Genomic DNA, 17,121 nt, shown 5'->3' with positions numbered 1-17,121 from the left:
AGCTACTTCACTGAAATTCCCAATTTTGCCATCAGAGACATAATATTTCTGTCAAACTTTTCCTAAGTCTTGGAGGCTTGAAGCTAAGACAGTATATTTAAGAGGTCATACATTATAACACAAAGGTAGAGTGTTTTGCGATTTGTAAAGGCATCAAGGAATGTTTTTTTTTTATAATTTGCCACACAAAATTGGAGTTGGGACTTTGGATTTCTGACTGTAAAGTTGTCACCAAAGTGGAAAAATCTATTTTTTCTGCGTTTTGATCAATCATGACCAGAGAATAGAGTTGATTTCTAAATCCAACATACAAAGACTGCAAAATAAAATAACTAAAAATGTACCTAAATCTGCCTTTTCTCCTTTGGAACCGATTGGACCTGGATGACCTATAGGTCCCATTTTACTATTATTAGGGTCATGGACTGCCAACCCAATGGAGTGATTATAAACTACTACTGTGCTTGCAAACACACACATGAGATGGAGATTCCGACACATGCAGAAATAGATATAAACATTTGATCAACTTGAACAATTCATTAACAGAAAGGTTCACACACATGGTCTCTCTGTCTCTCACACACATTCACAGGCACACACACACACACACACCAGGATCTTCTTTCTCTTGGGTCCTAGAGCTCCATCCCAACCATCTCTCCCATCTCTGCCAGGGAGGCCTTTGTGCCCAGGGGAGCCAGCAACGGCAAGGCAGCTGAGGCCTGGGTGGTCTTGTGTCTGCACTTTACTTATGTGAGTAGTCCCAATGGTGAGCACTGCAGCAGCAGACATTGTGGACAGTGCCATCTGGTGGACTTGGGAAACAGTGCAGACAGGTGATGTACAGTAATATATACAGTATATATCAAGTATGTCATTTAATTCATAGCATTATGAGGTTACACCTACGTCCTCAATACAATCTCTTAGTTCTTTAATCAAGCAAGACACCAACCAACCTTCATAAGCCTTTTGAAGAGTATTTACAGTTTTTCTCAGTCGCTTTGGTGCTTTTCTCAGATCAGAATGAAAATTCTCCTAACTATTAGTTCAACCACCACAACATTTAGTCATTGGTCCACATCATAGTAGCAATAAAACTAATAGTCTTTATTTCATTGAGTCATTACATACAAAATTGTTGAACTAGTTATCAAAATCTGTCCCAATGCTGTACAATTGCAAAGAACATATACAGTAAAAATGTGAAACGTACGTATTTAGTGTCTTGTACTCACTTACTCCCCTAATTACAGCAATGTGTAACTTTACTGTAGTTTTCAAATGGCTGTACAAGTAATGTATAGTGCTGTCTTTAGCATGTAGTAGGTAGTGTCACCGAGTTCTGACGTTTTTTTGCATTGGAAAACACTGAGAGAATAAACCGTCATAATGAAAACATGACAAAGCCATTTGACTATCTTCATAAACTTACTATGGTGTCAAGACTTCTCATTTTGATGACACTGGCAGTTTCATTGACATAAATACTTGCTTTTGATGATTGGACTATCCATTTTGAGCAAGTGACGTGCTTTTGCAGGTTATCCACTAGGTTTTGCAGTTTGCACTAATTGTTTTGAAAAATGCACTAACTGCTGTGCAAATGTTGACAGTGATGTGAGAAAAGCACCAAAGCGACTGAGAAAAACTGTATTATGATCATTTTAGATTTCTGAGAAACACCTAGCCATCTGCTTACTGTTGTCCTGAGGTCCAGCCACAGAAAATGCAATGTAAATGTCAATCGATCAGTCAGTGACGTCTTGATTGTCAAAAGTGCTGTGTGCATTCTCATTATACTTTGATAGATAGATAGATAGATACTTTATTGATCCCTCAGTAGCATACAGACATCACACACAACATGCACTTACAGCAGAAAAAGTAATATACATATATAAAAAAAATCCACTGTACAATAGAGACAGTAGATAAACATGATACTAAATATACAATATAAACTAAATCAAATATCAACATAGTGTGCTTAAGGATGATCAAGCATGACGGGGCAGGGACTGAGCCTGTAATTCAGTGTGCAGCTGAGGATGATCGCTTCCTTGTTGTCCCTGTCAAGGGTGCCATGGTCGTGGACCCCTCAACAGACACAAGCAAGATGCAATATACAGTTGAAAGGGTGGGGATAGTAATATGGACATATAAGAGAATAATGTATAATGTAGACAAGATAATATAACACAACTATGTCAGTGCAAGAATAGTTGAGGTAAAAGGGTTACAGCCATTGGTCAAGTATTGAGTATAAGGTATTAAGCATCAAGTACGGCCACAGTCCAGGAGGGAGGGAGGGGTTGTGCAAATGTGCTAATATCATGTAAACAGACTATGCAGAGAAGTCTATCTCTCCTCTACCCGTAAGTGAAGCGTTGAACAGTTCAATGGCCCTGGGGACAAATGACTTCCTCAGTCTGTCAGTTGTGCATGACAGTGAGCAAAGTCTCCTTTTCCTTTTCTCCTGCTTTGTAATAGTGCTGTGGAGTGGATGACATTCATTGTCCAAGATGTTGATCAGTTTGTTCAGGATCCTTTTATCTGATATTGAAGTGATGCACTCCAGTTCCAGTTCAAGTGGGGGATGGGTGCAATAGCCTGTGATGGGGGTGAGTGTTGCACTGAGAGTGAGGGGGGAGGTGTGGGTTGGGCAGGCAAGCAAGCAAGAGTAGTGTCTGGGTCAGCAGTGGGTGGTGGACAGTCCACTGCCACTGGAGCTGGGCAGCTGGTTCATCCTGGCAACTGGCAGCCGGAAAGGGGGCAATTAATATTATTGACTGTCTTGAGGTTAATATTAACCAGCGTTTAGACTTTATAAGGGACACAGAAACACCAAACGTTATTTCACAACTTAAAAGAGGTCTGCAAAGAGGATGATTTCTCCAAAGCTGATTGTGTTTTTGGTTTCTGTGTATGTGGCAGAGACACAACCAATCACAGAGCTGAAGAGCCAAATCGAAGGTAATGTTAATTGGAGAAAAAACATGATAGTGGATTATAATGCTTACTTCAGTGTGAATTAATTAAATATCTTGTTTTAGCCTTACAGAAGGAATTGGAAACTATCAAACAGCATCCGAAGATTGGTGGTGAAAAAAACTATATTAATATACATCATTTTTCCTGCTGAAATTGTCCATGCTACTTTCTTTCCACCAAACAAAAAAGTATTTTTCTAACAAATCTTTTCTAAACAGCAAATCTTGGTTTGACATTGCCACTCAAAATTGATGTATTTTTTTCTCTGTAACTTTTGTGTCAAATACTGTGCCAGATAATGAGGGGCTTACTTACCCAAACTTGAAATGATCCCTTCCCATTTCAAACCCTTTTGTCTTCCCTTCCATTATTGACTTTTAATAATTATTCCAAATTGTTTTGTAGCCTAATTATTTTGAAGAATTAATAGGTAACAATCATGATGATTTTAATAGTATTTTGTTGTAAATTGTTATACTTTGTTTCTCGCAATAGTGGCATTCTCCGCCACTCTACAGACTCAGAAATCATATGAATTTATTGGACCTTTCAACGGAGATGTCATACTAAAATATGATAATGTCATTACTAATGTCGGAAGTGCCTACGATCCAAGTACAGGTAATCACTTTAATGTTTTTAGGAAAACTTGATAGACTTGCTGAGGATGGCATGTTAAAGGAATTGAATTTGGGATGATTTTTCATTCTATTCAAAATAGTAACATAAAATATGTTGTTTTTTCTAACAGGCATATTCACAGTGCCGGTGAAAGGGGTCTACTTTTTCACCTTTGTCCTCTTTAATCCGATCGGCCACAACCACGCCAGCGGGGCAAAGTTGATGAAGAACGGGGAAATGGTGGTCTCAGCTACTGATAACATACCCGGAGCAGACTCAGAAGACACAACATCTAACACTGTCATTCTCGACTTGGAAGTGTCAGACAAGGTGTACATAGAGATGTTTAGTGGCAGGGCTATCTACACAGACGGGAATAGGCGCAACACTTTCAGTGGCCACCTCCTATAAAGTGAAGTGAATGAGAGGTGTGAAATGAAGTGAAACTAGATGTACCGCATAGCGGTACGAAATATGACCACCGCTCAGTCCTGTACATCCTCTCAGCAAAAATAAACCATGCTTGTCAATTTCTCTCCATCTCTCTTGCAACTTTTGTGTATGCTTGTATGTGTGTGCCTGTTCGTGTTGGTGTGCGTGTGCGTGTTTGTATGAGTGTGTGCGTAGCTACCCATGTGTATGTGTGTCTGCATGCGCATGTATGCGTGCGTGTACAGTATGTGTGCATGTGTGACACTTGGTGCAAATCACAAATGAGTGGTTATGGGCTATAGGTGGATGCGGGCCCTTGAGACCAACATACCATAAAAAATGTATCATCCTCGGTGCCATGGTTCAGGTAATTATTGATCCCCACATTGATAGCTACTTCTTAACCCTTAAACAGGCAAGAGTAAAAAAATAGTAGTAAAAAATCATTTTATGTTACATTCTGTCTCATTTGCACCTAAGGAAAAGATTTCCACACTCATTTTTGAAATATTTTGGATATTTTGGATTTTATGAGTTGTATCTCCTGGGATACGTTGCCCTATTTAGGTATAAAAATCATCAAATTGGTGAACTTTTCCATTTCTCATTTGATACATATAACTGATAAAATCTTGCTTTCCTTCATCATTTATGTCATAATATACTATTTTTAAAATGGATTTCATATTATTTTTATCAAATTCTACTATATATTATGGAGATGACATCTCATCGGATTATCTGAATTTACAGGCTTTTTGCCGTTGACAGGTGCTTAAACTTTTTTGCAGAAGTACACACAAAGTTATTAAATGAGATCACTTGGCAATTTCTCAGTATTTGTGTAAATTCATTTGCCTTTTCTTTTTGATTTACCAAAATGGCAGCAAAATATAGCCTGTACATACTCAAACAGTGTTATGCTATGTGTATAACAAGGGCACTTTGCAGGGAGCCATCCATACCAAGACCCTAACAGTCACAGCCCACTCAGGTTCTGGAAGTAACAATATAATTCACATTCTCCTTTGAGAACTGGATTATAAGTCATAAAAAACGTAACCATCCAATGTAGACTTAAAACCTATTTTATACAGTCTAAGGTTAAAATCAGCTATGGCATGACCAAGCGATTATATATACTCATATAGAACCTCACAGGTCTATGTGTGGCCATCCAGTGAAAACTGTTTTGATTACCTTGAAGTGGAAATGGCTTAATGTAAACTGTGGGGTAAGTCCTCTTGTCTTACAGTCAAAAAATTGTGTTAAACTATCATTAGGTTGGCAAACATTGGAAAATGCATTATTCGCAGTAGCTGATCATGGGATTAGTAGTTCCTTCGATTGGAAATTAAATGAATACATATTGTATACATATGTATAATATAATGTATTTTTGTTGTTTTTCTATTTTTGTTTTGCACAAAATTAAATGTTGCACGATCACGATTCACACCATAGCTGGTCAGCCTAAGGCCAGGCCTAAAACACTTTATACAGATTTTTCCAGACGTCAAATGGGGAAATTAATGGGGGAACTTACATCCAGTACCTGACCCCTTAGGGAGGTAGGTGGTGACTGTTGAGTTCTATAAGGGACTGCTCATTGGTTAAGCTAGTTGGCCTGCTCACTTCAGTAATGTCCCTCAATTTAAGCACTGTCACCTAAATTCCTTAGCATTTTCAGGCATTTGTTCCATCACCTCTTCTTTCTCCTCCTCCTCCTCCTCAGCAGAACTATTCACAGTCTCTAGTTCTAACTCTCAATTCTACCTGATTATCCTCATCTTCATCACTATGCCTGAAGAGTGTTCAGGGATCTCCTCTATCACGCTCATTCGCTCGCTCTTCTATTCACCTTTCGGTTGCCATAAAATGAGCTAACTGTGATACCCTGAAGGGCAATATATGGTTGTACTGTCATAATGTACATACCTGTACATGATAACATCTCTTTTTGCAGTGTATATTAGCATATCTTCCTGTTTGAAACTACATTTTCAATACTACACAGAATTCCCATTGACCAAATTTTATACCCTAATCTGGCAACGTATCTTGGGGGATACATACATTTCAAAGTTACTAAACTAACTCCACAAACACAGTTAGGCTTTTTTTTCTTTATCAATATATTTAGACAATAGTCATAATCAGTTATATGAGTTAATATGATTGATTTATTGAAAATAACTATGATTTATATGTAATTACTCACCACTTGGTTAGCATGTGCGCTACCGCTGGCGGCCATTTTGATTTCTGACCAAGCTAACTACATAATGACAAACAACCTGAACCAAGTAATGTGACCTAGAGACTGATAACAGACAGGACTTTTGATCAATCATAACTTGATTTGGAATTTGTTTTAGAAATACCCCCCAGAGGATGTTAAAAAGTATGTATCTCCTGGTGCACGTTGCCTGTTTAAGGGTTAAGTGCATCAAGTGGTTACATGCAGCTATTCCGACATGCCGCTACTTAGACATTGGCGTCTAATTGTCGAAGTGGCGGCATTAACATTAATTTTCAAGCGTCCCACTACTGCAACATTTTTTTTGTTCAATTGTCGGAGTAGCGACACTTGACCTTATTACAAACGTCCTGCCATTCCGACACGAGGTCATTAACAGTGGCGTAGCCAGGATTTTTCAACGGAGTGGACTTTTGCGAAGTAGGCCTAGGGTGCAGGGTCGGACTGGGAACAAAATTCGGCCCTGGCAATTTTCTCCTGGACCAGCCCACCACTGGACCGACGACCAGGGGCGGACCTGCCATTAGGCATGGTCAGGCAATTGACTGGGGCCTCGGCCACCAGGGGGCCTCGTCATCCCCATATCGTAGGCTATTTCGTTTTTTTTTTTTTTTTTAAATAAATGATCACCGCATCCAAACAATATATTCTAATCCATAATAAAGATTGAAAAACTATTATGATTGCTCATAAACTCATCATAAAATCAAATGACTGCAGGTCTGCTTTTATATCACCATAGCAGCAACTAGCTATGAGGTCTTGGTGAGCAGGGGCAGACCTGCCATTAGGCATGGTCAGGCAATTGCCTGGGGCCTCGTCATCCCCATATCGTTTTTTTTTTTTTTTTTAAATAAATGATCACGCATCCAAACAATATATTCTTATCCATAATAAAGATTGGAAAATTTATTTTGCCTCATGATTGCTCATAAACTCATCATAAAATAAAATGACTGCAGTGCAGGTCCCAGCAACTAGCTAGTCTGAACGAGGTCTTGGTGAGGTGTGGAGTTGAGCGATTTGACAGCAACCATGAAACGTTTCCAGAGTGGAAGTAATAAAAGAAAAAGCGAGGAGGAAGAATTTAGAAAGAAATTGCCTAAATTAACCAACTTCTTCCAGTCGAAGAATTCTTCCACGGAAGAAAGTAGGCTATTTTGGATAGCTCTTGTACTACATATTCTTCTACTGATGATGATGATGATTATGATGTTGACCTAAGTGAAACAGTCGTGAGGGATCACTGTCACTGCCGAAGTCCGCACTGGTGCTGTTGGTGCTGCTAGTAAGTATTGTAAGCCTGCTATGGACACCATTTCAGTAGCAGAAGCTTTGGGTGCAAACGAAACCAGTACGTGAGTACCCCTAACACAATACTAGGCTACAGTTATCAGTGACGACCCTGCGTTATGGCCAGACAACGTAGCCTAAGAGATGCAGAGCGAGTTGAAATCGTTAAAAAAAAGGCCCTGTGCAAATTAAGAACTTTGAATTCCCCAAAAATGCAGATAAACCACCCAGAAGATTCACGGTTGAACATTATTACATGACCATGAAAAATGGAGAAAAAATAAACAGAAAATGGCTAGTTTATTCGGTCAGTGCAGACGCTGTTTATTGTTTTGGATGTCGGCTTTTTGAAAGATCGAACACCTCAGTTCGCACGCACACACTCACTCTCCCTCTCTTTTACACATAGCCTACACAGACAGACTCTCATACATAGCTACAAAGAGTATATTCACACACAGAGACCCCAAACCCCTAGCCTACTCTTTCTCATCTCTCTCTCTCTCACACACACACACACACACAGACCATTCACAATTGTAATACTTTCATGGCAATATTTGTTGTATTTGAGTATGCCTCAGCGTCCCATTATTACAGAAAAAAGTGTGTTTTAGTTTTACGGTTTTGGTGTGTGTGTGTGTGGGGGGTTCGGAGGGGCCTCAGGATCTTTTGCCTTGGGCCTCAAAGTGTCCAGGTCCGCTCCTGGTTGGCTAGGGTTTTTATGGTTATGGTTCAGTCTGCATCAACTGGACGGACCAACCTAGACCATGCCTAGGTTGGTTAAGGGTTTTTGGATGTTTATTGTGGTAATATGGTGGCAACATGGGGAATAAGCTAACTGGCTAATTTGTTTTGTGTTCGTGATGGGCTGTGCCTAGGTTGATGGTGGTTGGCTAGGGTTTTTATGGTTATGGTTCAGTCCACATCAACGGGTTAAGAGCATTTTGGGTAAGGGGGGCGCTGTGGCGCAGCAGGCTACAGCGACCGTACCATATACGGGTCACTCTCCGCTGTCCTCTCCAAATAAAGACAAAAAAATCCCCAAAAATATAATAAAAAATAAATAAAAAAAAGTATTTTGGGTATTGGATATTTCAATGTGGTAATGCATGGAGGGGAGTGTCTCCAGGATCCTGGTTTCACTGTTAAGCCTTAATCTCCTTAAAAAGCACAATGCGGAGGCAGCTAATTTCCCAAAATGTTGGCGTGTTCCTTTAGGTATATTTTAGCTTTTTGCCTTTATTCTGATAGGATATTGACAAGTGGGAGGTGGCCATGGGTTGGATTCAAACTCACACTGTGGGTACTTGGACCTGAATGCGCTACGGTCGCTGCAGCCGCTGGCTCCCCAAATCCTAGGACTTGCACTGATCTGTCCCTATCCACAGTCAAAATATCTGGATCACATTCTGCGAACTTCATCTAATTGAAGGCTTCAGTGGCAGCCCTCTATATCTTTCTGGATGACCTATAGGTCCCATTTTACCGGGAGGCATGACACACAAATTAACACGGGCATATGGATGACAGTAAACAGAAAACATTTTCAGTTTATTTAGGATCAAATGAAAGGCACTTGTGCAAAACTTTACTTAAACTTTATGTAAATCATAGATACATTGCTCATCTCTTTGAGGTAATTATGTAATTCAGGTCATTAAGAATAACATACTTAACAAGCTCAGGCAACATTTTCCATTCCATTTTCATTTTTCTAACAATATTAAGAATAGGTTACAGCCGGTTTAGTGCACACAGAGGAGATGTTCATAATCACTCTGTCCAGGACAGAAAGTAAAGTTTTCCCAGACCGTCCACACACACCATCTCTCTCGGCTCTTGAGGGGCCACCACCAGGGCATGGACAGGACCATCACACACAAACATGCCCACCTACACACACACACACACACACACACACACATTATGGTATCAGAGAACATACAGCATAAGTAAAAACAAAATAGTGATTGGTAATGGAGAGTCGGGAAGACCGAGAGAGAGAGAGAGTGAGAGAGAGAGAGAGAGAGAGTGAGAGAGAGAGAGAGTGAGAAAGAGAGAGAGAGTGAGAGAGAGTAAGAGTGACCTGTTTTTTGGTCTGTCTGTCCCACAGTTTCACGGTGCAGTCATAGGAGGCAGAGATGAGGGTCTTTTCGGTCAACCTCAGCACACTGATCCTGTCACTGTGAGACTGTCAAGCAATCAGTAATCAATGATCACAAACATCATCACCATCTTCACCTTCCTATTCTTCATACCTTCCTCTTCTACATTATACATCCTGAGACAAAATACTGACCATGGTCAATATTGATCATATTCTGACACCGATTACCGAAGCCATGATGTAGCGTTGACAAGGCAGCAATTTCACTGGATCTAAACAAATCAATCTAACAATAGTATTTACAATAGCAGTGGCTTTCTTAATCTGTTTCAATAATTTTCCAATGTTTCCAAGACATTAGTATATTTGTTTACACTGTAGGAATCACATGCTAAATCATATATTCATACCAACCCGATAAAATTTGTGACTACAGATGTAGCGTTGACAAGGCAGCAATTTCACTGGATCTAAACAAATCAATCTAACCATAGTATTTACCATAGCAGTGGCTTTCTTAATCTGTTTCAATATTTTTACAATGTTTCCAAGGCATTAGTATATTTGTTTACACTGTAGGAATCACATGCTACAACATATATTCATACCAACACGATAAAATTTGTGACTACAGAGTTTTATTTTAGCATGGGTTGGGTTTCCCTCGTAAAAGAGACCTGCATGTAACTTCACAGCATGCTGTTCAAATCCTTAAATTCCCGACATGTCTTGGCTTTATTTGAGGCAAAAAAATGTTTCGTTTCTTTCTATTACACCTGCCAGGGAATCTGTGTTATGTGGCTAAGCTGCTGCCTAGTAGGTAAAACATGTTTAAACTAGGGGTGTAACGGTTCATGTATTTGTATTGAACCGAAACGGTACGGGCGTCACGGTTCGGTGCATGAATTTACACGGAGAATACACGGTATAAAAATACATAAAACTCGTGTGCGGATTAATTAATGTCATGCGCAATTACTGTTAAGTAGCGAGAGTTACGGGAGTTATTTAGCGACACCTAACGCTAATCTGTAGCCTCGCCTTAGCTCTGAAGCTCTGATTGGCGCCTATGTTTTTTTTTGTCAGGTCGTCAGTCGAGTCCGTCAGTCATTAGCAGCACTAAGGTTAGACCCACAAGAGTTAGAGGATCCGCTGGTCTATTTAAGATCGCAAGTTTGAGAACTTCAGTTACAGTAACGTTAGTACAGGCGAAAGAGTGGTGGATAAGATGAAACTGTGTGTCAGCGTTGTTCAGCAGTTATTGGGTATGTGAGTGGAATTAAATGCTACACATATTCGAAGCCATCACCCAGATGATGTAGGCTACCAATCACTGAAACGAGGGGAAAAAAACTTCCCCTGCGCTTCAGCAGCCTTTGGATACACATACAAATAGGGCCAAAACCTATGGCTTAAATTAAATGATTTCGTAATGACAGAAAGCTATGTAAATCGCATGGTAATTACCTTTATGTTGGGGTAACTTGTAACTTCTCACATGAGGAGCTGGTAGTGTTAAGTGCATAGACAGTAAAATAAAGTGACAACGCTAACCAGGCTAATAAACAAACCATGCTAGTACGGTGAGTTAACGTCAAAGGGCAAAGTCACGTGACTTCTAGTTGTAGTCTGTTTATGAAATGAAAGGAGCAATTTTGTTTTAAAAAAAAAAGGCAAAATAGTGTGATATTTTCACAGTTAGTAGGCTAGATTATTACTTTACACACAATGAAAAATATTGAGGCAAATTGTAGACCCTTCCATATACAACTAAACACAGATGTTGAAGGTCTTGCTTAAGTGGATTTTTAAAAATAATTTTTCTATGTAATTTGCACTTTCAGAAATAAGAGATGCTGTAGGCCTATTTTCAGTTTTATAGCTGATTGTCTTATTTTGTTTACAAGTTACAGATGGAGTCTGGGTACTTATTGTACTGTTTAGCCTATATCTTACACACTTCAGGCTGTTGCAGATAGCTCAGGGAAGAGACTGTATGACACTAGGTGGTACAGCCTGAGACATGCACAATAAAAAAAATGCTTTCTGCATTTTTGTTTTGCTTTTCCCTCCATTGTACCGAACTCGTACCGAACCGTGATGTCCGAACCGAGGTATGAACCGAACCGTGACTTCTGTGTACCGTTACACCCCTAGTTTAAACGGCTATAGCCTACATTTAAAACAATTTATTAGCTAGAAATGATGGCACATGTCTACATTCAATGCTATTTAAGCCACTTCGAAAGTTTGTTTAGATCCAGTGACACTGCTGTTATGGAAATGGAATGTCACACTTCGGTACTCCATGCTAAAATAAAACTCTGTAGTCACAAATTTGATCGTGTTGGTATGAATATATGTTGTAGTATGTGATTCCTACAGTGTAAATAAATATACTAACATCTTGAAATGTTGTAAAATTATTGAAATACATTAAGAAAGCCACTGCTATGGTGATTACTATGGTTAGATCGACTTGTTTAGATCCAGTAAAATTGCTGCCTTGACAACGCTGCGTCATGGTTTCGGTACTCTATTGACATTGGTTATTACCCTCACAGTCCACCAATGATGGACGGAGAAAGCCACTTACAGATCTACTGTCCCAGGAGTCTATGTTAGGTGACTGCTTGAACCACAAGTTACCCTTGACATCTCCATAGACCACAAAATCTGAGGAGAGAAGGCCTTTTGTCAGATACTTATTCTTATTTTTGTTGTGTATCTGTGTGAAGTGTTCACATAAATGTATGATTGTGTGTGCACAGCACAACAAAAAATATATATAGTATAAATGTAACAATTTTGTCCATTCTCCAATTCATCTGGTGAAACACACCTCCTTGCATGGTGACGGCAGAGATCCAGGCCTGTCTCTCCTCTTCCTCAAGGTTGAACTCAGTCTCGCAGTAATTTGAGCTCAAGGAGCTGCTTGGATTCAGGCACATCTGACACAGACAGACACAAACACACACTGTGACTGTGAGAACACTGTATGGACTGCTCGGCAAGCTGAATACAAGGGTGACACGTAGGTAAAAGTTATGATCTTGTGGGAGACATTAGAATTCTTTAATAGCATCCTAAAATTATTTTTTAATGATATAGTGCTATGCATATACTGCATTTACTGTATATACAGTGTGTGTGTGTGTGCGTGCGTGCGTCCATTAGCCACCCAGGTTTTGCTTACTCTACTGTTGCTGTTTGAAAGGCATTATCTGGCTGATTCACTAGTTGTAAACATACAAAACTTCTAAGTGTCCAGGACAGAAGGTGTGTGGCACTCACAATAAACCCAAGCTTTAACTTCCCATAATTCTCTCCAGCCATCCAGCAGCTCTTGGTATCGTTTTCGAGCAAAGCAACAATACGGTGGTTATAGTTCCAGCTGTTAAACCAAAGGCAAACAACAGCACAGTAATTTGAGCTTGAAGTTAAATCTGACCACAAAACAGGATATCAGGAAATCACTATCGACGGAAGCATTGTGCTTTTTAGCAATTAGCAAAATCATTGTCAAGTACTTCAACACATCCCATCTGAAGATGAATAAATGTTGTTTGGTTACCTGTTAATTTGATTCTGCCAATTGTCGACTGGTGCTTCGATTTTGCAGACTTGTCCACTGTGACACACTCCAAGGAGCATGTTGCAATAATGAAGATGCTTTACAGGACTCTTCATTTTGTATGAGCACGCCTTCTCCATACTACAGGAACAGAAAAAATGTTTTTAGAATTACAGATAGAAGAGGATGACAATAAATTAATCAGGACTGCAGTGGACAGAAGAATGAACATCAACAATCGTAACATGATGTGGTTGGCAGCTTATTTAAAGTCCTTTAAGAGTCCTTGATTCCTAATCAAATCTGCGCTTGTCATTAAGTGGTTTAAGCCACAAACCAATTTAGCCAATCAATATGTTGCTTCAGGAGCACCGAGGGGAGAAGTACTTGATTGATTGGCTATTGAGCTAAAATATCAACAACCTTTCTCCAAAATGGGACAATTTAACATTCTACCAAATACCTTCAATACCTACATATCACAGCATGTAACACACCTCTTTCAACAGTCCACTAGATACATCACATTCACTTCCAGCTCACGCACAGTATTGATCATATGAGTGTGGTCAGTGGATTATGGAGGTATGCTAATGCACTCGAGATGTCATGGTAAGTGGGTGAGGAAGGAAGAGGTGTGTCCACATCTCACCTCGCGGATTCCTGTTGGGGGTCCCAGTGGATTTTCCAGATGTACACGTAACCATCCCAGGAGCTGACGGCGAGCTTGTCCTCTGGCATGCTGGAGAAAGCAGTCACCCCACGATCGCTCACCTGCAGACAGACATAGACACACGTGAACAAACCTCTCTTTGCACCATACAACCAAGACGAATAGTCTGTCCTAGCCAAGACAAATAGTCTGTCCTAGTCTGTTGAAATCCACTTATCAATAAACTCATTTTTGATTCTGATCTAGCGAAAAGGGAAACATACATAAAGGCTAAGTGCTGTGAACATCGTTAGAATAGAAGTGAAAATAGAGGTCCAGTGAGAGACAGATACAGTGAACTGTCTCATAGGAAGCATGGTTCTCTAAACGACAACACGATATGACCTACAAGGATCTCATAAGCATTACACAACAGTTGAGTAGTTTATTGTTCTTCAGTACCACTATAGTTATATTTTCTATCTACACCATCAGTGATGGCAAAAACAATGTCTTGAACAACAATTAATATTTACCAAATGGAAAAACAAGTTACCTGATCGCAACATATGGCCTTCTTGTGATGCCAAATCTCCACTCTGCCTGACTCATAGCCTACTACCAGCAGCTGGCCCTGATGAAGGAAGCAAAGGGCCGAAACGCAGTCCTTCAGGCAGGCAGGGACCTCTGCAGGCAAAAACATCACAGTCCAGACAGGGAAGCATGGTCACTACTTTGAAAACAACACTATAGACGTCTATTTATCTATATATTCATTTCTATTTCTAAACTCCAATATACTATTCTGCTCGGAGTTAAAATTCTGATTGGGGAAAATATGTGGAAATATTATTTGGTGATGACTGGCTGAAAGTTGTATACTTTTGAAAGATATAGCATACAAAGCATACGTTTATATATCAACTGGAACATCAATACATATTCTATTTCCAGCTCCTCATGAGAGGCCATTATAACTATGTATTATGTAACAACTACTTACAACTAATACAAAGAAAAAGCAAGATCCTTTTCCTCAAGTTTTAGTCATTTCATACCAAAAGAGGCCATCATTGTGTGATCAGCCTACGCATCACTGCAGTTTTTTTTAACTGGCTGGAAAATGGTCAGCATTTTATTGGGTTTGGAAGTTGACAGATCTTGTTAGTTCTGGTACCCAGAGCTGTGGCTACAGTCCACGTGCGGAGGGAGAGGTCCTGGGCCACGGTGAAGAGCGTCGGTTCTCCTGTCTGATTGATCACGGCCGCCTCCACCCCTCCAGAGTGGCCGTGCAGCGTGCTGTGGTGGTGCACCTACAGTGGAAGCAAGCGCACATTCACATGTTCACACTAAAGCTCAGAGTACAAATGAGAAATACATTAAACAAATTTGTTTTGCAGCTGCCACTATCATGAGATTGTGATTCAATTTTATTTTCATTGTGCATTGAAGAGCACTTCAACTCCTCCGACCCTCGACATATGTGGAAAGGCCTACATACAATCACCAACAAATCTCCATGCATCTCTTCCCTATACTTTCCTTCCAGACGAGCTGAACCACTTCTATGCTTGATTTGACCGGGAAAACAAGTAGGCAGTCAGGTGTTTTACCGGACGAGGACACCAATTTTCCACCTCAGATGTCTGCGACATCCTGGGCAGATTGAATGCTCGGAAGCTGCTGGCCCTGATGGAGTTCCCAGATGTGTGTTGCGAGCCTGCGCAGAGCAGTTGGCTGGTGTCTTCACCAACATCTTTAACATTTCTCTAGCCCACTCAACAGTCCCCCACAGTTTTAAATCTGCCACAATTGTTTCGGTGTCTCCGGTGTTCCACAGCCAAGGAACTGAATGATTTCTACCCGGTTGCACTGACACCCATCATTGCAAAATGTTTTGAGAGGCTGGTCCTCTCACAACTGAAATCATGTCTGCTTGATGCACTGGGCCCATATCAATTTGCCTATCGACGCGACAGATCAACAGAAGATGCCATCTCCACAGTGCTCCACCTGGCACTCACCCACCTGGACAGTCCCAATACATATGTTAGAATGCTGTTCATTGACTTCAGTTCAGCATTCAACACTGTGATCCCCTCCAAGCTGATCTCCAAGCTCGGCCAGCTTGGCATCAGCAACTCACTCTGCAACTGGATTATGGACTTCCTTACTAACAGACCCCAGACTGTTAAATTAGGAAGTCTCTCCTCCTCCACTATCACCCTGAACACTGGCATGCTACAGGGCTGTGTGTTGAGCCCTCTGCCCTACTCCTTCTTCACCCACGACTGTGACGGGGTAACTTGTTAATTAATCTCTATTGTCTACATAACTGCACAGAATACTGTACTCAACCTGCACTTTGGTATTTAATGCTTCTTTGCTCTTCTGGTTGGATGTCAACTGCATTTCATTGGCTCTGTACCTTTACTCTGCTTAATGACAATAAAGTTGAATCTAATCTAATCTAATCTAATCTACAAAACTACTGAATTGTAGCGCTGAATGTTTCAAAAAACAAATGAATGTAGTGCTCAGTATGACATGATCTACACAACAGTGACTTGTACTTTCTATTTCCCAGAGGGTTTATGGGTAAAAGCTGAGAAAGGTTCTCACCTGCAGCGGCTGCCACAACTTCACCATACCGTCATCTGATGCTGTTGCAACCATCAGCTCCTCCTCTCTGCTCCTCTGGCTTACATCTGGAGGAATATGAAATCAATGACTGTGTTCTTTTTTTTTTTAGTATATATTTTTGGGCTTTTTTGTCTTTATTCGTATAGGACAGTGGGATGAGATCGGGAAATGACCGTAGGTCGGATTCGAATCTGGGTCCCCGTGGGCACTTGGACCCGTACATGGTTTGGGCGCTGTAGCCTGCTGCGCCACAGCGCCACCCATGACTGTGTTCTTCTTGTCCCCAGTTGAGTCTGTGTTATGTGTGTGGGTTGAGTATGATATGGTGTGGTGTGTTGTATTCTCTGTCTTCCATACCGGTGTTGGGGAGGGTGGCACAGTGGTGTATGCAGGAGTCGTGCGCCTGGATCTGGGTAATCTTCATCCTCGTCTCCCTCTTCCACACAAACAGGAGTCCATCGGCAGAACCAGCCATGAAGTAGTCAGCCTGAGGGCAACCCAACCATCAGGTAGCCAGTCAGTGAATAGAAACAACCAGG

At 40.6% G+C, this 17,121-nt stretch overlaps 2 protein-coding genes across 2 annotated transcripts in view; one reads left to right on the top strand and one right to left on the bottom strand.

Annotated features, from left to right (window-relative positions):
- The first annotated feature begins 2,885 nt into the window (after positions 1–2,885).
- Positions 2,886–4,136, top strand: LOC143135040 (complement C1q-like protein 2). Its single transcript, XM_076295771.1, has 4 exons — positions 2,886–2,979; positions 3,060–3,107; positions 3,493–3,618; positions 3,749–4,136. The coding sequence occupies exons 1-4, from the start codon at positions 2,892–2,894 to the stop codon at positions 4,027–4,029; spliced, it is 543 nt and encodes a 180-aa protein (XP_076151886.1). The 5' UTR covers positions 2,886–2,891; the 3' UTR covers positions 4,030–4,136.
- A 4,994-nt stretch (positions 4,137–9,130) lies between these two features.
- Positions 9,131–17,121, bottom strand: part of tep1 (telomerase-associated protein 1) — a 33,748-nt gene continuing 25,757 nt past the window's right edge. The window contains exons 45-55 of the mRNA XM_076293708.1: positions 16,940–17,069; positions 16,562–16,647; positions 15,117–15,252; positions 14,496–14,626; positions 13,940–14,061; positions 13,288–13,428; positions 13,008–13,107; positions 12,556–12,664; positions 12,310–12,389; positions 9,693–9,797; positions 9,131–9,499 (exon numbers count right to left, since the gene is read on the bottom strand). Coding sequence (XP_076149823.1) covers positions 9,380–9,499; positions 9,693–9,797; positions 12,310–12,389; positions 12,556–12,664; positions 13,008–13,107; positions 13,288–13,428; positions 13,940–14,061; positions 14,496–14,626; positions 15,117–15,252; positions 16,562–16,647; positions 16,940–17,069 — 1,260 coding nt within the window. The 3' untranslated portion in view covers positions 9,131–9,379. The remainder of the gene's footprint in view (positions 9,500–9,692; positions 9,798–12,309; positions 12,390–12,555; positions 12,665–13,007; positions 13,108–13,287; positions 13,429–13,939; positions 14,062–14,495; positions 14,627–15,116; positions 15,253–16,561; positions 16,648–16,939; positions 17,070–17,121) is intronic.

The sequence above is a fragment of the Alosa pseudoharengus genome, unplaced genomic scaffold (genome assembly GCF_046254945.1).
Source record: "Alosa pseudoharengus isolate Yale_2024_CS ecotype anadromous, Long Island Sound unplaced genomic scaffold, YU_APseudo_1.1 YU_APseudo_1.1_scf_2, whole genome shotgun sequence".
In the NCBI taxonomy this organism is placed as follows: Eukaryota; Metazoa; Chordata; class Actinopteri; order Clupeiformes; family Clupeidae; genus Alosa; species Alosa pseudoharengus.
Note: the sequence above shows the minus strand (reverse complement) of the source record. Positions and strands in the feature narration are given on the sequence as shown.